This window comes from Helianthus annuus, chromosome 3 (assembly GCF_002127325.2).
Source record: "Helianthus annuus cultivar XRQ/B chromosome 3, HanXRQr2.0-SUNRISE, whole genome shotgun sequence".
Taxonomy (NCBI): domain Eukaryota; kingdom Viridiplantae; phylum Streptophyta; class Magnoliopsida; order Asterales; family Asteraceae; genus Helianthus; species Helianthus annuus.
This window is the reverse complement of record NC_035435.2, coordinates 28,643,933-28,665,768: the sequence shown is the minus strand read 5'-3', so window position 1 is coordinate 28,665,768 and position 21,836 is coordinate 28,643,933. Positions and strand designations below refer to the sequence as shown.

The window sequence follows — 21,836 nt, the reverse complement described above, 5'->3', positions numbered from 1 at the left end:
TAAATATTTTTTTTTATCAAAGTCCACGTTGTTAATCGAACAAGTGTAACTTTTCCGTATTTTGAGTTGTCACATAATTAAGAGTTTGTGGGTAGAATTCCGATATCATTTTCACTATATCTTTTAAGCTTTATATATATATTTTGTGCCAATAAATATAAACCAAATAACTGGTGTTTGATTTTTGTTAATTTCTTGTCACATAATTAAGGTTTTGCTGGTAGGATTTAGATATTATTTTCACTATTTTTAAGGTTTATATACTTCGCCCCGATGAATTTAAACCTAATATACATTAGGTTTGGTTTTTGTCATATAATTAACAACATTGAAGCATTATTGTAATAAAATAGACTCACCACTCACTGATGCGCTGTGACAACTGTCAATTTTCCATGTAATTCCGTACATTTTAAACAGTAATTTGTGCTTTAATGACTGTGCTTGATTTGAATTAATGACATGAATGCTTTCTGATTATTGTCATATACATACAAGTGCATCACATATTGCATGATTTCATATCATTATTGCGTGCAACACATTATGATTCAAATGATGCACGAAACAAAGTTAGCACAATTACCGGATAAACTAGAAGTACTGACGGGAGTTCAGTACTCAGACAGACATGATGATAAGACACAGAATGAGCCAGAAACCAAGAGTTACACTAGTATAGTATGTAGAAAAGTAAGAATAATAAAACTGCTCTCCTAGTGATAGTTTAAGTGCCGGAAAACACCTAAAACTCACACAAACTGCAGAATTCTGCAATTTTCAGCAAAAATCAGCATTTTAACAACACAATACTATGCAGAATTATGGTTTAATGGTCCAGAATACCTTCCTAGGTGTCGGGAATCAAAGCTGTCATAAAAGGGAACATAAAGCACACTAAACTGCGTAATTTAGCATCTTAACGAACCGGTAACCAACCGAACGACCGGACACTATCCGAAACACCAAATTTTCAATAGAAGCACTGTTTTATCATTTCCGAGCTAGTTATGGTCACCGAACATCATAACACACCCTAAATCATTATAACACACATATCACACTAAACACTTCACTTAGATTCTAACTAACTTAATCAACTAGCCATTACTTTGCAACCATACCCCCCCCTCATTCTTACGGTCACAACAAGGGGGACCCACCCCTTGATTTCTTTGAATTGTTTATTTGATTTGTTGTTGGTTCTTGAAACATAAAGACCAGTAGATTTTGTGTTGTTGGAAGAACATTACATATAACCACAAGTTCCTTCATTCTTCTCATTTCACAAACATCAAACACCTTCACTTTTCTCCCTCTCGGCCGTAACCCACCACCACAACACCGCCCATTTTCACTTCAATCCCTTCCATTCTAAGGTGATTCTAAGGTGCAAGAAGCTAAGATAAGGAGCTTGGAGCCATTGGAGCTTGAAGGACCACTTCCTAGAGCTTTTACCCACCTTGTTTACCATCTTCATCATCTTGAGTTCTTCCCTAGCCCTTGTGCTAGTAGTAAGCCCCTTATAACTTGATCTTACTTCTTATTTTGATGGTTAAAAGATTATGTAAAAGGGTAAACATAAAGATCATGAAGAAACAAGAAGATGAACTCTAATATAAAGCTTAAAATCATAAAATCTATGTTGTTTTAGTGTATGTGTACATCTTGATTGTTGATTTCTTGTGATTATGATGTTAATCATCATAAGAAACTTGCTAGATTGTGATTAAACACATGATCTAGCAAGTGAGAGGATGAATCTTGTGAAAAATCAAAATGATCATCCTTTATGTGAACATGAACTTGAAGAATGAAGTTGTTTTTGTGTAAGATGATGATGGATACATGTATTAAGTCTTGAAAATGGATGATTACAAAACTAATTTTCTCTTATCTACAAGATTTACATAATCATGATTTTTAAAGAAGCTAATCATATTTTTAGTGTTAAATCAAGACTAGAAACATGTTTATAACAAGAAAAATACAAAAGAGTTATTTTTAGAAAAATCATCTTGTAAGTTGTAACGGACTAGATTTTGCAAGAATGTGATTTATAAACAAATAACCATGTTTTAAAGGGTAACTAAACCTACTAAATAACATAGTAAGTTACTACAAGTTTTCACAAAACTTCAAGTTCATGATGTAGTGTAAAATGCATGATTTTGGCTCATGGTAAGTTTTGAATGATTTGTTGATGACTGATGATGATTTTAAAAGAAAATGATATGCTTGTTAAAGCATGGAAACCTCCATTTTTAAGAGGAAACTATGGCAAAATTTTTTTAGAATTTAAACACCTAGAAAAATATTTTAAACAAATATTTACAAATAAATTTTACTCAAGATTTTCATATAAAAATTTGCCATAATTTTTTTACAAAAATTATAAATGTTGGAGGTTGATTTTTGATAAATAAAAGTGACTAAGTATATATTTAGGAAAATATATTTAGAAGTCAGAATTTGTGTGCTACGTGTATATTATGTGTATTAGTTATATTATTTTAGAACTTGAAAATAATATAACTTACCAAAATACCAATAATTATAATACAAAATATTACCAAAATTCCAAGAAAATGAATATATAATTTATACCCAAAAATTCGACAAACCAAACAAGGAATATGGATTACATATATATATTCCGGAATTAAGTTCATATATATTTTGACAAATTGGTTAAACAGTATTTTGGAAATCAAAGAAACGAAAATTATAATTTTTACAAGTGCTACAAAAATATAACATATTTTTGTCAAGTAGAAAATACATTATTTTTTAATGGAGAAAGATAAATATATTTTCTTGAACAAATAGAAGATATATTATTTTTGAAGAAAATATATATTTTCTTAAACAAATTCAGAATATATTATTTTGAGTGGAAAAATGGATTTATAAATATTTTCTAAGTTAATCTTGAAAATATATTATTTTTGAGCTTTATGTGAAAATATAATTATTTTTGCCAAGAAAAATTTATAGATAGTTTTCTATAAAAGTTTTCTTAAAATATATATATTTTAAGAATATAAATTGGTGATTTATATTGGTTAAAAATAATATTTCGAAAATTTAAATGCAAAAATTAAGTATAAGAATACTAAATAAATACAACAAAAAAAATATGTATCCTCGTACGTACAAATACACACTGGAATACGCCACCAATACTTGGCAAATACACAAGTATAATTATACCCATCCTTGGGAGAATACATATGTATAAATACATGATATACCAAGTTGAAATATATTATTTTAACGAATATTCCAATAATTAATAAATATAATTTAAGTTAAAATATTATCATTTTAACAACCAATCATATACTTTGGAATAATATTTAGTACACCGAAAACGTAACTCAAAGATACTAAGTCATAATAATTAAGACTAAAGGCCATGGCACGACCTAACCGCCTAATAAACCATAACACGTGTGTAGGTAGTTGCACGACTTCGGGACATGATCTTTGAGTTACACCGGATTACAGGACGCAAGATTGTGAGTTCATGTCCCCTTTTTCTTTTAACTGTTTTCAATTTTACAACTTCGAGGGTGAAATACATGTTACAATATTTCAATGATTACAAATGGTATGGTTAGCTAAAGAATGAACTGTTAGATCATGTGAATGGGTAGGTGTTAACTTAAGACCATTAATCCTTGTATAAGGACCAAGGGGCATGAGTGATAGATCTATTTGGGTGTTGCGAGCCCCATCCCTGAGCCCGCGAGTTGGACCACGTGGTGACTATGTCGTTTCCGCCGGATGGCCTGGTACGAAATACGCAAAAGGATTGAGCCTTCCTACACCGTTTCACACATATTAATGTATTAGCTACACATTAATTAATCTGTTCATAGATGTTTTCATACCTTTTTACAAATACATACTTATAGTGATTACAAGTTTATTACGAGCTCACATACAAAACACATGAACTCGCTCAACTTTTGTTGATGTTTTCAAACTACATGTATTTCAGAAAATTGATTTGGATCAGGCGGGCGTTTAATGTTTTCAAGAAGTATTCCCAAGAAATGATGTCATCCCATTTTGAAGGGTTTGAATGGTGTATTTTATCTTTGATAAGATACATGGTTCAAAGCCTTGGTTTTATTTATGTCTTTTGTCAAAGTCCTTTATGAAACTTTAAACATTTGGTTGGTTCGTACTTTGAACTTGAAGTCTTTGTTTGGTATTAAACAATGTGGGATGTAATGTTTTGAAACTTAGTAATGGATGAACATCATGGTTTCTATCATATAGTTGTTTGTTATAACTGAATGCAATGATATTAAGCAAGTCACACATAATACGCTTCCGCAAAAGTCAGGGTGTGACATGCGCAAATGTAAAAGGATTTACAAGAACAGACCGATAGTTATATTTATATATCACCAACACGCCATTATAAATTTTATTATGATAACGAAACTTTATAATGTAAAGGCACAAATTTAGTATTCCATACAACTAACTAGTCTTTAAAAAGAGATCAAGCACCACTTTTGTTACACATAAGGTTGACTAATGATTCACCAAGCCCACAAAATTCTAGGGTGACATTGTTACTAATAGTTATAGAGGAATTCTGAGCCCCGTTCGAATCCGTAATCGCCTGACAATGTCTAACCTCTTCTCCAACATCGTGAATGTCATAACCGGTCAAAGAACAATTGATCTAATTGATTTATCAATCATCCTAATGGACTGCTAATTATCCTAAACGCCCTTCATTGACATTAATGTAGCATGAACAACCCTAGTTGACCATTTCAAGCCTAATTGGTTTATCAATCATCCTTATAAACCATTGATGATCCTTAACAACCTTCATTGACAAAAATGGAGCATGTACAGTCCTAGTTGAGCACCACTATCCCTAATTGACATATCAATCATCCTAATGGACCATTAATCATCCAAAACAACCTTCATTGACAAAAATGTTACATGAACAACCTTAGTTGACCATCATTGCTATATGTTTAAACAACATGCACGTGATCGTCGATATATATTTAAACCCTAGTTTACTAACCATTTAATGATATGTCGATATGTGGATATATACATAGACTAACACATACATATATACATACATAATACATATAAATAAATAAGTACGTACGTATACACGATAAATCAGTAATAAAATAAATAAATATTTGTAATCACAAAAAAAGTAATTTATTTATCACAAGAAAGTAATTTATTTATTATTATTATTAATACTATACTAGTATTAAACACCCCCGCGTTGCGACGAGGGCGAGCACTAATGCCACACTACTGTCAGCGACCACCGATACTACTGAAGTTGCGGTGTTAATGCGAAGAAATTAAACCGAAACGTAAAAAATAGAATAAAAAAACTAAGTTGATCTAGGACTCGCGCGTTACGATGAACCGAGTCTATTTTTTCCCGTTTGACAGGTTCATCGTAATCTATATATAATATATATCATTACCAATATACAAACCATAATGCATACATTACAACAATCATTGCATCAATATGTTGCAAATTATATTTATACAATATTTTGGCTAATTTATTTATATTATTATAAATAATAATAATTTACAAATAAAGCAACACAACTTTGAATGGATCAAACCGATTGAATATGGTAAGATAATGAAACCATTATTTGATTAGGGTACAACCACTTAAGCACAATTTACAACCATACATGCATACAAAACATATTGAATTTGGTAAGGTAATGAAACCATTATTATTTAATTAAGGTACAGCCACTTAAGCACAACTTACAACCTATATTTAATTAAGGTACAAGTATTTAAGCACAACTTATAACCAAAGATGCACACAAATGTTTCAAATTAATTAATAGTATATAAATATGTAAAAAAAATTTATATATAGTTATTTAGTAACATTAATAAAAATCAATCATACATATAAAATTAGTATATACTTATTTTTTTATTATTACTTTTTATTTATTAAACAATATTAGTATTTACTTAGAACAAATTTTTTATAATTAGTTATTATTTATTAATCAATAGTTCTATTTATTGGGTTTCCTTTTAAATTGGTATATAAGTATTATAGCCTAGTGGAGATGGATATAATCAGGTGGTTTCGTTGATGGCAAGGTGATACTCTAGTGGTCCATTAGTGATCCAAATTTACCGTTAAAAATGTGAAAGGGAAAGAGAAATAGAAATAGATGAAGAATATGAGATTCAACCAACGGGTGGTGGTCCATTAGGAAAAGAAAACCTTAAAATTAAATAAAAACACATGAAACCTCAACTATAATTATTGTATGTCATGACATTCTTTATCATCTTGCACAACTACCGAGTCCATAGTTGAACAATGTTGAGGTCTTTTTTTAACGGCAAGGAACGACGTGTCAACCACCGTGACATCGGACGCAATGGCCAAGGTCGACTACTCGACCGTCACCAGCCCCTTGGCTCTCCCAGATGCGCGGAAACCCGACCTCCACCCGCCCGAAGGCACGACAGTGGAATAATCGGTAAAACCTCGCCTCCCATCCAAGACGAACCGACGCCACCCGTATTCGCCCTTCACCTGGATGCCGCAGAAAATAATGAGTAGAGTGGGAGTCAAACCTGGGTCACAAGGAACACCAAGTCTTTTCCTAACCACTCCACTACTACTTCATTGGCGAATGTTGAGGTCCTGGTTAAATAAAAACCGAGACATTTGACCCGTGAACTTATCTATCATTTTCTCTCGTTTGTCCATGTATTGATGCATCCACAACTTGATGTCGTCCGTTGGTGTCGACTCCAATATCTCCTTCATTTTTGGTTTCCCTCTTCGCCCCCGCCTCCTTCGCCTTCTTTTGCCCAATTAGAAGAGGCAAACCTTAATACTCGTCCTCAAGACTCATATTGAATCTTTAATCTCGGTCGGAGTTTCATTGTCATCGAGGTCGATGACAACAGAATTAGATGTGGCATAGTGTCCCGATTCGGATATCTTTGTGCTCTTTGACACTAATACACCGGTTCGTTCATTTTGGCTCGTTTTCCACAATACGAAAAACATGCTCAAACTTGAATTGTTGATTGGTTTCTTTGTTTAAACTCTTTTCTGCATAGATTGATGACAATGTCACAGACCACCTGCTGTGGCAGCGACGGTAACTAATCTAAATTCCATTGATATTGTTTGTTGGAGTACATGTTATCATGTGCCAATCGGACTTCAAATAGTTGGCGGTTCACTTATAATTATTTCTAGTTTCTTTGCAGAAGTACTTGTGGATACGACGACCCCGGTGCTCTTCCTTTTTTTGGTTCTGGCTTTTGATCGGGCAAGTTGTGACATGAATGTAACCTTGTGCCAAAGCTTCTGACTCTACAATGGACCATTTATGAATCTGAATTATCAGTTTAGAAGAGCCCACATCAACTTGTTTTCTCCTTTTCTTTTGATTTGATGACGGAGTAGCAACCAGAGATGAAGTCTACATACCTGACGCTTGGATGTCTAGAGGGTTGTTAATCGAACAAGTGTAACTTTTTCGTATTTTGAGTTGTCACATAATTAAGAGTTTGTGGGTAGAATTCAGATATCCTTTTCATTGTATCTTTTAAGCTTTATATATATTTTGTCCCAATAAATATAAACCAAATAACTGGTGTTTGATTTTTATTAATTTCTTGTCACATAATTAAGGTTTTGCTGATAGGATTTAGATATTATTTTCACTATTTTTAAGGTTTATATACTTAATAACAACACTGAAGCATTATTGTAATAATATAGACTCACCGTTCACTCTGATGCGCAAATGTAAAAGGATTTACAAGCACAGACCGATAGTTATATTTATATATCACCAACAAGCCGTTATAATGGATTTATTTTATTATGATAACAAAACTTTATAATATAAAGGCACAAATTTAGTATTCCATACAACTAACTAGTCTTTAAAAAGCGATCAAGCACCTCTTTTGTCACACGTAAGGCTGACCAATGATTCACCAAGCCCACAAAATTCTAGGGTGACACTGTTGCTAATAGTTATAAACGAATCGTGAGCCCCGTTGGAATCCGCAATCGCCTGACAACGTTTAACCTCGTCTCCAGCATCGTGAATGTCATAACCGGTCAAAGAACAATCCCGTTCCTTTAGGCAATTCCTGAAATCCGCGATCACAACATTATATGAATCGATACAATCTTTCAAAGATGTCAACACAGCCGGAGGACCGGTCTTCACACTGAGGAAGTAATCTCGGGTCGCAGTCGTGTTTTTTGATGCCACATCGACTGCGATCGTGGTAAGGGTAGTTATGTCTTTTGCAAACTTACTCCTTGAGTCGGATTTTAAAACCGCCAAGCAGAATTGCTCGTTTCCTAGTTTCTTACAAACGTCGTCAACCAATTCCGCATTTGATATCACCGTAACCGAAACAATCGAGAAAACGAAAAAGATTTTTGAGAATGACCATGAAGGCATGGTTACTAATAGAATGTTTTCGGGTAAGAAAAGGGTTTGTAATGGTATGAATGTACATACAAGATGTACGTATTTATAATAGTAAAAAGTAAAATATTTGTATTTATGAATTAAATACGTCTTTAATAATTATTGATTAGTATCATGGCAGTTATGTATTTACATGCCCAAGTCAAAATAAACTGCCAGAATTTAAAAAAAAAATGTAACCGTTACTTCTCTCCCAAAAATCAGTGATTTGATTTTAAATAAAACTATAGAAAGAGAAAAAAATTAAGTGTGAGATGTACGATTTTGAGGAAAGATAATAATGATTTTTAGAAAAGAATATTCTTCTATTAATTTATCTATGCAACTAGCATTATGGTTTTAAGTTATCCAGCAATTCTAGTTCTAGATTAATTCTTCAGTTCTCGTAGGAATTATGATTCTCAACACACACGATTATAGGAGTCAGGGGATCGTACAAACATACGGAGAATCAAAGATACAGCATGTGCTCGTTCTTGAGTTTCTCCGGTAAATGTAGTTGTGGGCTTGTGGCTATTTTATACACATAAGCTTACAACTTGCAAAGTAGCATGTTATATAAATTTCATTTTTGTACAGTTTGACGTTGTGGGTCTATGTAAAAATATTGATTTTATTTTATTAAGTCTTTACTACCTTAATTATTTTGATGGTTTAGCGCGCAACAACGTGCACTGGTTTATAATCCTAGTTCATAAAATTTATTTCATGTTCTAGACTTCTAGTTAAACTTACAGACATTTACATTCAGATTTGATTACGTGAGCTCTTTAAATTAGGGACGAGCTCGGTACTGGTATCGAATGTGAATGTACCTGATGACGGGGTAGCCCAAACCTCAATAAAATGACTGAAAAATACATGATAGCTTGAAGGGTTAAAAGGTTCAAAGGTTTAAAGCCCGGGAACTGAGCTAAGGAAGCACGTGTACAGTAGTCAGTCATTTCACTGATTACTTGAACAACTCTCACCTGCAAAAGTAGAACGAGTGCACAGAGTGTAGTCTTTTATCCGCAGGTCCAAACGCTCCAACCCCTAAAAGGGTAAGTCGTCCACTGCAAGCAGGGTTCACTAGTCCAAGGTTTCCTCTTTGGGCGATCTCATCTTCTATAAATGACACTTCATTTAGTGCATTTTAAACATTTCGATCAGCCCTGATTCCCTTGGGATCTCTGATCATCCTTCTCGAGTACTTGTTCCATACGAGTCTCATTTCTTCACATTCAACACACACGCAACTTGACTGTTCTTGCTTCCGAGGCTAGGCATACTTCAGCCGAAGATCTTGAACAATCAACAAACATAATTAGTGAACCTCTCTCCACGTCTTGCAAACGTGGGGGACCCCACGACCTGCATTAGGCAAACTGGAACCCTCCAAGCCTTTTGCTTGACCAGCCTAGCTACTATCATCGGTCTTGTATTTGTTGCATCAACAAGTTGGCGCCCACTGTGGGGCTACGCCGCTTACTTTCTTCAAAAGACCTAGTAGTGTAGCTCCATTCTCGCTCAAAAATCATCATGTCGGAAGGTGAATCTCCGGGAGAGGTAAACCAAGTCCCACATACCTCTACCCCTAAAACTAGCCAAACTCATGTGGCTATACCAACGTCCTTCTCTACACCTGGAAGCACTCCTACCGGAGCAAGATACCCCGAGTTTCTCACTTTCCAAACGCCGACACCGTCTCGTTCAGGAGTGCCATCTCCCAACGTCGGTGCCTCCAACACCCCCTCACGTATTGACCTTACCCCCGAAGGGGTCGCTAATAACTTTCTAGAGTTAAGGTCTCTTCTTAACCAATACGTGAGTAGGGAAAGGAACAAGGGAGTAAGGATTCGGTTGGAGTATGACGAGCCAGAGCCATCGTTATCCCCTGGACCTCCAGCTCTTCCTCTCGCAAGCTCACAACCAACCATGTCCAGAAATGAGGCTGGTCCCAGCCACCCTCCTCCAAATCCCAATCCATATCTATACATGAGGTCAGATCCAATGTCTTTTCCCCTCTTTTCCTCCCAAACAGTTGCAACCGGTGCTCCCTTGGGGCACGAGCTGACATTAGACCAGCTCCTACAATCTCCAGTAGCGAGCCTTCCACCTTCGGCAACAACTACATGGGAACAAGCTTTGTCGGTGCTCCGTTTGGCATGAAGTGCCGTCATAAGCACTCCTTTAGGGGTAAACTGCCCAGTTGCACCTGGAAGCCTTCAAGGCTTCAACCTCATGCCTTAGATGATGGCTCAAATGATGGCAAGCTTCCCGTGGGAGCATTTTATTAATCAAGTGTTGGCCACCCAGGGGAACAACAATAACAATAACACAGGTGTAAGTAGGGGTGTGAATTTCTGACACGACCCGAAAACACGACAAGAACCTAACACGAAATTCGTGGGTTTAGGTTTAGTCTAAACGGGTTCAGGTCAGTTTCGGGTTGAACCCGCGAACCCGTTTAGCTAAACGGGTCGGGTTCGGGTCAACCTTGTCGGGTTGGCGGGTTGACCCGTTTAACCCCTTTATATTATATAATATTTTTTACAATATGTTTTATGTTATAAATTAAATTGGGTATGTATTTTATGCTATAATTATAACAAAGAAAAAGAAATTCATATAAGATTTTATAAATTAAATGTAATTGTATTATATATATTTGTGTTTTTTACGTAAACTTTAAATTTAATACATTAATTTGTGTAAAAAAATTAAAAACTAAAAGTTTTTGGGTTTAATGGGTCGTGTTCGGGTCAACCTATGAATATTTAGGTCGGGTTTGGGTTCATTGGTATGACACAATTTTTGGGTTCGGGTCGGGTCGGGTTCGTATAAAATTTTCGGGTTCGGGTCGGGTTGAACCAGCCAACCCGCGAACACGAACCGTTTAGCACCCCTAGGTGTAAGGGTGGAAGTGGATTTGGCCAAGCCATATAAACCAAGCAATTTGTCATGTTTCTCACAGCAAATTGCTGATTATGATTTTCAAACAAAGATCAAAATGCCGTCTCATATCAAGACATATGATGGGACTGAAGATCCGAAGGATCACCTCCAGATCTTTACTGGTGCTGCTAGGATCGAGAAATGGTCTAATGCTGAATGTTGTCTCATGTTCATGCAAACCCTCGTCGGGTCAGCCAGAATCTGGTTTAATGACTTGCATGCCAGAAGCGTTCGAAGCTTCGATGACCTTAGCAAAGGGTTCCTGGCTAACTTTTCCCAGCAAAGGCGATACATTAAAGATGCCACGATGATTTTCCAGATAAAACAAAGAGATGATGAAAGCCTTCGAGAGTTCATAGAAAGGTATAAAAAGGAGGGTCTAACGTATGTGGGGGCGGATGAAAAGATGAGAGTAGCCGGTTTCATGAATGCCATCACCTCCAAATATCTTACAAGGGATTTCAACAAGTCCCTGCCAAAGACCTTGGAAGAAGCTCTCGAAAGGTCTGAAGCCCACATCAGAGGAGAGGAGGCTGTAGACATAAAGGAGCAAAGGTAAAGGGGATCTAGCTGGCGAGGCAACAGTCTAGCTAGAAAGAAGGGAAATTTCCATTCCTATGACAGACGTCAGAGGGGCTCAGAGCAACGAAGGCCTGAAGGCCGGAACCCTCCAAGCAGGGAGAAGGCCATGAAGTTTACACCCCTTACGAAAACCCCCAAAGAGATTCTTGCTACAGAGGAAGTGAAACAAAGCTTCCGACCTCCTAGACCTCTCCCTAAAAGCAAAAGAATTGAAAATTCCACTCAGTTTTGTGAATTTCATGAAGAGAAGGGTCACCATACTAACGATTGCTTTCAACTCAAAAAAGGATTGAGGAGGCCGTTAAGTCCGGGGAGCTTTCCCACTTGGTGAAGGGGGTAAGGGACAAGATGGCCGAAGGAAAAAGCAAGGAAGTTAACATGGTGGATTTCAATGGAAAGGTTCCCCACAAGCGGCAACGGTTAGAAGCTTGGGAGCTTCAGTGTGTCTGCTTCCCGCCAACAGAAAGGGACCCACTCTCAAACCCTCTTGTGGTTGAAGCAACTGTGGGTACACTAAAGACAAGTAGAGCATACATAGACACTGGTGCAGCTACTGAAATTATGTTTGAAAAGTTCTTCAACCGTTTGAGCAATGAGGAACGTTCGAAGCTTCAACCATCCGGAACCTCCATAAAAGGTATTGCTGACATACCCCTCAAGCCTTTAGGGAAACTAACCCTTGATGTCCGTTTCAGTGAAGGAAAGATGGAAAGGGTCCAACCTCTCACTTTTGTGGTTATCAATATACCTTCCAACTATGATGTCATCATAGGAAGGCCAGGGCAGTGTGCATTCTATATGGTTGTTTTTGTTGGTCATGGCACAGTAAAGTTCCCTACCGAGAGAGGGATGCAACCCTTCAACCCTCTTAAGAAGCCTACATGGTTGAAGGGGAAAGTTTAAAAAATGAAGACGACAAGCAAGGGCTGATCATAAACCCCAAATATCCTGAACAAAGGATAAGGGTTAATCCAAGCCTTTCTCAAGAAACCCTCTCGTACCTTGAAAAGTTGCTAGTACACTATAGCGATGTCTTTGCTTGGTGCCCGGAAGACATGACGGGTATCCCTCGAAGCATCGCTGAACATGAGCTGAAGATACCACCCGATGTCAAGCCTGTTGTCCAAAAGAAGCGAAGTCTAGCACCCGAAAGAAGATTGGCAGTATGTGTTCGTGCATCCGTCTGTCGCCTGCGTCTTGTATCGAGTCTTGATTAGAGTTAGTGAAAATAGGGCACGGAATCCTAGGTAAGTGTTTTTAGGAGTGATTCCGCTTGAAATGACATCTTGTCATTTCAAGCGAAACCTCTTATCATGCTGATTCCGCTCGAAGTTGTTTAAAGTCTGATTTCGCTTGTAATGTTCCTATGTGATTCCGCTCGAATTGAATGTGTAACGTTCAAGCGGAATAGCTAGGGCTATATATAGTCACTTGGAGCGAAATCAAGTAAGTTGTTGTATGTGTTGTCTTCCGGTGAGCCACGAAGTGCTGCCGAAGTGTTGTCAGGATTGTAAAAGGTTTATTGATCAATAAAACAACAAGATTAAAGTGAATACTGCTGAGATAGTACCAAACATTAGTTTCCGCCTATTGTTTTGGATAAAAACTCTTCTGACCGACTCGTTCGGGTCCGAAAACGATCCTTCAAGTGGTATCAGAGCTCAGGAGGAAGAGTTCTTGCCATTTCAGCTGTGTTTTCTGTTTTTCTACACCTTCTTCTTAATAATAAAAAAATTTTCACTGTAAAATCGGCTCAATTTCACACACAACACTCGCAATCATGTATTAACTAATCCTTGAAAGTTTCAAAGTTAAAATCGATCTAAAACTTGTCATTTTTGAGGTTCCGCTTGAACTGTGTTTCGGATAAGTGACGTCATTCTTGATTCCGCTTGGATTGCAATTTGATTTCACTGATTCCGCTCTAAAAACTTGATTCTGTTTGAAACTTAGAGTTTGATTCCGCTTCAGTTGAACATTCAGCTGATTCCGCTTGAATGTTTGAATGTGATTCCGCTTCAACTGCTTAATCCGCTTGAAAGAATATTTGTTGATTCCGCTTCAAGGTTTAACAGGAGATTCCGCTTGAAAGTTTTCGTGGTATTCCGCTTGAACAGACATTGGTGATTCCGCTCCAGATCTTGATTTTTCTTGAATTTGGAAATTTGTGAACTTTGAACAATTAAAACATGGACAACGAGTTCTACAATGCCTTTGCTAGTCCTATTACAATCACTCAGAATGCCTTGCTTGAAAATGAAACAGGGACATCACAGAAACCACCAAAGCTCTTGGATATTGATGACTACAATAGCAGGTCCGAACGTTTTGGAAATTGGGTTGAAGCTTATCACTTGGATGCTTGGGAACACACTGAGGTCCCATATGAAAGGCCCACAAGGAATGGTATTCAGTTAATAATCAGAGATATGAGTGCTGATGAGAAAAAGAAGTATAGAGATAAGAAATTGATGGTGAGTCTGCTTCAGCAAGCAATTAAAGAGGACATTTTGATATTGCTTCAACATGATGGAAGTGCATGTTCAATCTGGACTGAATTGGAAGCAAAGTCCATAGGAAGTGATGATATGCTTAAGAACAAGATGTCTCTCATGAAGAAAGAATTTGATCTATTTCGTGGATTGAAATATGAAACACCAAGCAAATTATTGAGAGATATTGTAACTTGGTGAGAAATATGACGAAATTAGGTATCAAAAAGGATACTGATGAGTTGATTGAGAAACTTGCTGATGCATTACCACATGATACTTGGGGAACATTCCTGATGATGTTGAGAAACAATCGGAAGGAATATAAAAAGTTAACGTTGGGAGAGTTCATCAAACATCTGGAAGCTCAAGAGATGGAGCAGAGGAAGTGTTGGGATTGAACCCTATTAGAGGAACAGATAATTAAAGCCAAAACTGGATCAGAGTAGTGGATCCAGAATAAGCAGATGATTACATACAAATCTCTCCCCTTGAAAGTGATTTCAACATCTGCTGACCTCCTATCTACTGATCTTGCAAAATGCTGAACTACAACTGCTGCTCAAGTAAAGACCTGATGAAAGACTAAAGCCCTGCTGATTCAATCTACTGCTTTGAGTCAAGCACTGCTGATCCGGACAAGTACTGCTGGGTGCACAGCAGTGGAAGGTTGCAGCAGCTGATCAATAGTCTGTTTTGTAATGTAATGTAATAGCAGTAGTTAACATAGCAGTGTTTGTATAGATCAGAGGTTAGAGTTTGTTAGGAGGTTAGATGTCACTTTCATGGTGACGTCAGCTAAGATGCTCAGTGGTTTGCAAGTGCCTATAAATAGTTCAGTACTTTGTACTGTTCTATTAGCTCTTTTGCATCATCGTCTTCTTTGCACGAACAAACAACTGAGCTCTGGCTGAGGGGGAGTTTGCATTCATTCATCAATTATTGTAATCGTTATTGAAATAAATTCAATCTTTCGATTAATTGTGAAAAGATGTTTGATTAAAGTATTACTCTCGTTTGATTGTATGCAAAGTTTGTTTTCATCATAATTCCGCTGCACACTCATCCATTTTCATTTTAGTTACAAACACAAAATATAATCAGAATCAAACTCAGATCAAACAATTGGTATCAGAGCCTGGACAGTCAAATTTGATTTAACAATCATTTTGACGTAAATAGTTCAGCTCATAACAGTTGATACTGATCGTTTGTTCGTTTGTTGAAAAACAGAGCAAGGATTAATCACCATTAAAGTTGATTTCTCAGTGTCTGTAAAACAACAAGAATGACGTCACAATCTCAGGATGATAAAAAAAACATCGGCTCGCTTTTTAAACCACCTATGCTAAAAAGAAATGAGTACAACATCTGGCAGAGGAGGATGGGTCACATCCTCGCTCAACAAAGCACAGGTTGTTGGAGGTCTGTCGTCTTTGGTTCCCATGTTCCCACAATGCCAAGCGCTGAAGATGCTAAAAAGTTCGTTCCAAAACCAGTTGAAAATTATACCGAAACCGACTATCAAAAGTTCGAACTAGATGCTAAAGCATTTAGCATCATAGCATCAGCGCTGCCCAATGAAATATATGCTGGACTGTTACACTGTAACAGTGCCAAAGAGTTATGGGACGCGCTTAAGGAACAGTTTGGGGGAACCGAAGAAGTCATAGAAAACAATAGGGAAATCCTGAACCAACAGTATGAAACATTTTGTCATGTTAGAGGTGAATCACTGACGCAACAATTTGAGCGTTTCAGTTGTCTCATCAGTGAACTGAGGCTTGTTAATACCACTTTTACAAACTCAACTCAAAATAGCAGGTTCCTCAGGTCACTGCCAGAAAAATGGGACACCATAGCTTTTGTCACCCAAAATTCACCTGAGTTCAAGGATCTGACCTTGACCCAACTCCACGGTCGACTCCTGACCTACGAAAGGGAGTTGAACCAGAAAAGGAAGTTACAAGAGTCAGGAAAAGCCGTTGATGATTATACATTCGGTAACACTGCTCTTCTGGGTCAAGAAGAATCTGGGAGTAGTGCTAAGGATCAGGGTTATGATCACTTCATTGACATAACTGCTGGTGCAAATTTTAACAACCCTGATCCTCGCTCTGCAAGTTTTGCATTCACTGCAAATGAAAACCAGATGTCAGACAATCTAAGCTTTGAACTCAATGATCTACAGCATTTTGATCCCACTGACTTAGAGGAAATGGACATTCTGCACCAACTGGCTTTGCTAAGTGTTAGAACTAGCAAATTTTACAAAAGAACAGGGCAAAAATTCCCAGGTTTGCATGGGAATCTAAGGGTTGGGTTGGATAAAACGAAAATCAAGTGCTACAAGTGTAATAGGTTGGGACACTTCGCTAGGGAGTGTAGGAGTCAAACTACTGGTCCCATAATCACTCATCCTAGCTCAAATCCTAGACCTCAAAATCAAGGCACTGTGCACTATACCCAATATGCCCCAGCAGCTCAAGTGAACACTGCTCACTATGCTGCTGCCCCTGTGCCAGTGCACTATGTCCAAACTACTGTTCCACAGATCCAATATGTTCAAACCCCTGTCCCTTAGGTACAAGTGCAGCCTGCACCTCAAACCACTGCTCCAGCAGCAGTACAACCAGATCAACAAAGTTTTTTCACTCAAGGGTTTGTTGACTGGAGCAGTATGCCTGAAGACCTTAGTGATGAAAATTTTGCACTCTATGCTTCCAATGATTCTTCTCATAATGAATTTTGTTTATGGCATTAGAGTCAATACAGGAGGGGGTTGAAACTGAAGAGGAACAGCTGAGTATTGAAACAGTGGATGAGGTGACTAAAGCAGTGGTTACTGCTGTGGCTGGTGAACTATTGTTGGGAGAAAGTTCAGGTACCCTGATTGAACCACTGACAGACCCATTGTCCGAAGAGAACAAGGAAGAAAAGAAAGAAGAAAAAGCAGGTGAGAAAGAAGAAAGAGCTGAAGATGAAGAAAATCCTCAATGTGATTGTGCAATGATGGCTGCTGCCAAGGTATCACCTCAAGTTCTTGAAAAACTGTGTTCTGACAATTGCATTATTGCTTTTGCTAACATCAAATAGGTGAACGAAAACCTTCGGGATAAAATCTTAACTGATGAAGTCAAATTTGAAAGATCTCTATAAGAACTTAAAAACAAACTGGCTGAGAAAGAGAAAGAGAAAGAGATTAGCAGCATGAAAGAAGAGCAGAGCATAACCAAAACCATGGTTGCAAAAGTCGCTAGGCGCTCCCTAGTCGGATTCGGGAGTAGTCGGGAAGTACTCGGCTTAGGCGGAGACTACTCGGGGAGTAATTGGCCTGGGAGAACAGTACTCGTGCCTCGGCAGCCTACCTTGTAGCGAGTACTCGGGGAGTACTCGGAGCCTAGGCGGGACTTTTACAACCATGACCAAAACCCAACTCCAAACTATGGTAGAAAAATACCAAGTTTGCAAAAAGGAGTTAGAGTCCACCCAGATCACATGTGAGAGATGGGTGGAATCATGCAAAGGGTATGAGGTTATGCTTGAAAAACAGATAAAAAGCAATGTGAAATTTGGGGTTGGTTATAGAAAACATGATGATGAAAACACTGCTTTTGGAAAATCTGTTCCAACCACTGATGTAATCACTGAGTTCATCCCCACAAACAAGAATGGCCAAGAAGTAAAAATCACTGACAAACTTGGCAACAAAATCACACTTGACAGACCAATGGGATCCTCTACTTTTGAGGAGCTTGAAGATCATCAGTTTAAACCAAAATGGTCTGATGAGTGTGATATTCTTGAAAATTTCAAGCCAATGGACTTTACATCAACTGATGGTGTTAAAGCTCCAAAAGCTAAAGTCATACCTTCAACGACATCCCAGCAGTGGTTAAAACCTCTGCTGCAAAGGAGTCTGAAAAGAGAAAGAAGAAAGAAAAAATTGATAACTTGTTTTGTGAATTCTGTGAGAAAAGGAATCATCTAACAAAAGACTGTTTCCACTTAAAATCTTATGATTTAAATAGAACAAGTGTCATTGTTTCAGCTGAAAGTTGCATTGTTTGTGGTAAAACAAACCACAAAACTCAAGCATGTGTGTATCTCAAAAACTTTGATGTGAAAAAGAATGCGTACATTGCTAAAACATCCTTGAGTCCATCATCATCATCATCATCTGTCAAATTCACCAAGAAACAACCACTGTTTGTACCAGTTCAAACAGATGTCACAAAACAGCTGAACCAAACATCTGTCAAAAGAGATGTTCAGGTTACTGATGCACCCCATGCCAATCAGTTCAGAAAAGGCAAGGAAAATCAGTCCTACCAAAGGATTCCACACGTTTATGAGGCCTACAAAGGCCCTCTAAACCTAGAGTGAATAGGCATCCTTTTGGTTATTAGCAGGTGATTGGTCAAGACCCCCAACAGTGGTTAGCAAGAAACAGTACTAAAACTGTCCAAACCCCTGACCTAACCACTGTTCATCACTCTGCATCCATACCAGACACTGTTGAAACCCCATCCAAAGCCCCGTTGGCTTTGGAGCCCTTAATGAACTAATCCTTTTACTTCATGTGCAGGGAGCTTCTGCATGCTTTGATAGTCTTTGGTATGTGGATAGTGGAGGCTCCAGGCACATGACAGGATGTAAAGCCCTCCTCAAAGACTTTAAAATCCATGGAGGGGGTGATATATCCTTTTGGAATAATAGTAAAGGGAAAGTTCTGGGGTCTGGTACAGTGCAATCTGGAAATGTAAAATTTGAAAATGTCAGTCTGATAGACAATCTAAAATTTAACCTTCTGAGTGTATCACAAATGAGTGACAAAGGGTTTGGGTCATTCTTCACAAAAGATTGTTGTAGGATTGTTGGACCAGAAATGGTCAAAAAGATTGAAGCAATAATCAAAACTGGTCAAACTAAACTTGTTGCTCAAAGAAGTGGCAATATTTATGTTGTTGATATGTCAAAAGAGTGTCCCAGAGCTGATGCCTGTCTGTTCTCAGCTGCCTCTAACAAAGAGACAGAACTTTGGCATAGAAGGCTGGGGCACACAAATCTTAAGACAATCACTGAAATTTCAAAAAATGGTTTGGTGAGAGGCCTACCACAAAAATTGTTTTCATGTCCTGAACATTGCATTTCCTGTTTAAAAGGAAAACAACATAAAAGTTCTTACAAGTCCATTGAAGAGTCCAAAACAACCCAGTGTTTGCAAATGCTACACATGGATTTGTTTGGCCCAGTTCAAGTCATGAGCCTCAAGAAGAAAAGATATTGTTTGGTTATTGTTGATGACTTTTCTAGGTTCACATGGACTTTATTTTTACACTCAAAAGATGAGACTGCAGGCATTTTGCAAGACTTTGTGACACAGGTTGAAAAGTAATTTGACCTTCCAGTTAAAAGCTTCAGGAGTGACAATGGCACAGAATTTAAAAATAAGGAGTTGGATGCTTTCTGTGTGAAGAAAGGGATTGTAAGGCAGTACAGCATCCCTAGAACACCAGAGCAAAATGGGGTTGTTGAAAGAAAGAACAGAACTTTGATTGAGGCTGCCAGAACTATGCTTACAGATTCAGGTTTGCCATTAACTTTCTGGGCAGAGGCAGTAAACACTGCTTGCTATGTCTAGAATAGAGTTTTAATAAACCCCAAGCACAAAAAGACTGCTTATGAAATTCTGTATAAAATCAAACCACTGATCTCATATTTCAAGGTGTTTGGCTGCCCATGCTTTATTTTGAACTTAAAAGATTCCATTTCAAAATTTGCAGCCAAAATTGATTGTGGTTATCATCTGGGATACTCATACACTGCCAAGGCATACAAAGTGTTCAATACACGGACCAAAGCAATGGAGGAGACTTTGAATGTAAAGTTCAATGAACTCTCATCAATGAAAATCCCAGCAAATCCTGCAGATCTGTTTGATCTTGAAAAATTTACTTTTGAAAATACTGTTGTCAAGACTAACAGTGCAGGTCCATCAGAGGATACAACACCAGACTATGGGTATGAAATCATCATCCCTCAAAGGTCTGCCACAAAGGGAAAAGCACCAGCTGTTCAAAACAGTTGTCAAAGTTCAACCACTGCTACCTCAACAGTTGTTGACCAAAGTAGCCCATCCACCACTGCTTCCACATCCTCAAACACTGCTGACAAAAGTCCTCAAACAGTGGATAAAATTCAGCAGTTTTCCACTTCATTACCTCCTATTCCACCACCTTTCGAAGCCACTGCTGGGTCATCAAAGTCACCAGCAGTGGTTAGCTCAGATGATACACATTTGCAGCCTTCACCAACAAATGCCATCATACCATACCAAGGAGATTTAATCTTCTTGAGATCTCATCCACCTGATCAAATCATTGGCAACATCAATGAAGGGGTGCTCACAAGAAGCCAAACCCAAAACATTTGTCTTTTTGCTGGTTTTCTACCACTCCATCAGCCAGTCAAGTACCAAGAGGCACTGAAAGACAACAGCTGGGTAGAAGCCATGCAAGAGGAGCTCCAACAGTTTAAAAGACAACAAGTATGGGAGCTTGTACCACTGCCAGAAGAGGTTAGTCCCATTGGCACAAAGTGGGTCTTCAAGAACAAAACTGATGAAAGGGGCATTGTTGTCAAGAATAAAGCCAGGCTTGTGGTTCAAGGTTACAGACAGGAAGAGGGGATTGATTATGATGAAACATTCGCCCCTGTTGCAAGATTGGAAGCCATTAGACTGTTCCTGGCCTTTGCTGTCAACCAAAACATGAAGGTGTTTCAAATGGATATTAAAAGTGCTTTCCTCTATGGTACAATTCAAGAAGAGGTGTATGTATGTCAACCTCCAGGTTTTGAGGATCCATTTTATCCTGATCATGTCTACAGGCTAAACAAAGCCTTGTATGGCCTGAAACAAGCACCAAGGGCCTGGTATGAAACTCTTTCCAACTTCCTACTCTCAAATGGTTTCAAAAGAGGTACCGTTGATAAAACACTGTTTCTTAAATGGAGAGGGAAGGATTTAATGATTGTCCAAATTTATGTGGATGACATTATTTTTGGAAGCACATGTAACAAAATGTGTGAAAAGTTTAGAGAACTCATGACAGCTGAGTTTGAAATGAGTGTAACGGGTGAGCTGCAATGCTTTCTTGGTCTCCAAGTACAGCAAATGCAAAATGGAACTTTCATTCATCAAAGCAAATATGCTAAAGAACTTTTGACCAAATTTGATATGAATGATTGTAAACCATGCAGCACACCCATGGCAACAAATAAGCTGGTC

The 21,836-nt window shown here is 37.8% G+C and overlaps 1 protein-coding gene across 1 annotated transcript; it reads left to right on the top strand.

Annotated features, from left to right (window-relative positions):
* Positions 1-11,526: 11,526 nt before the first annotated feature.
* On the top strand, positions 11,527-12,384 carry LOC110931416. The gene is made up of 2 exons (XM_022174810.1): positions 11,527-12,026; positions 12,096-12,384. Exons 1-2 carry the CDS (start codon positions 11,527-11,529, stop codon positions 12,382-12,384), a joined length of 789 nt encoding a protein of 262 aa, XP_022030502.1.
* The last annotated feature ends 9,452 nt before the right edge of the window (positions 12,385-21,836 follow it).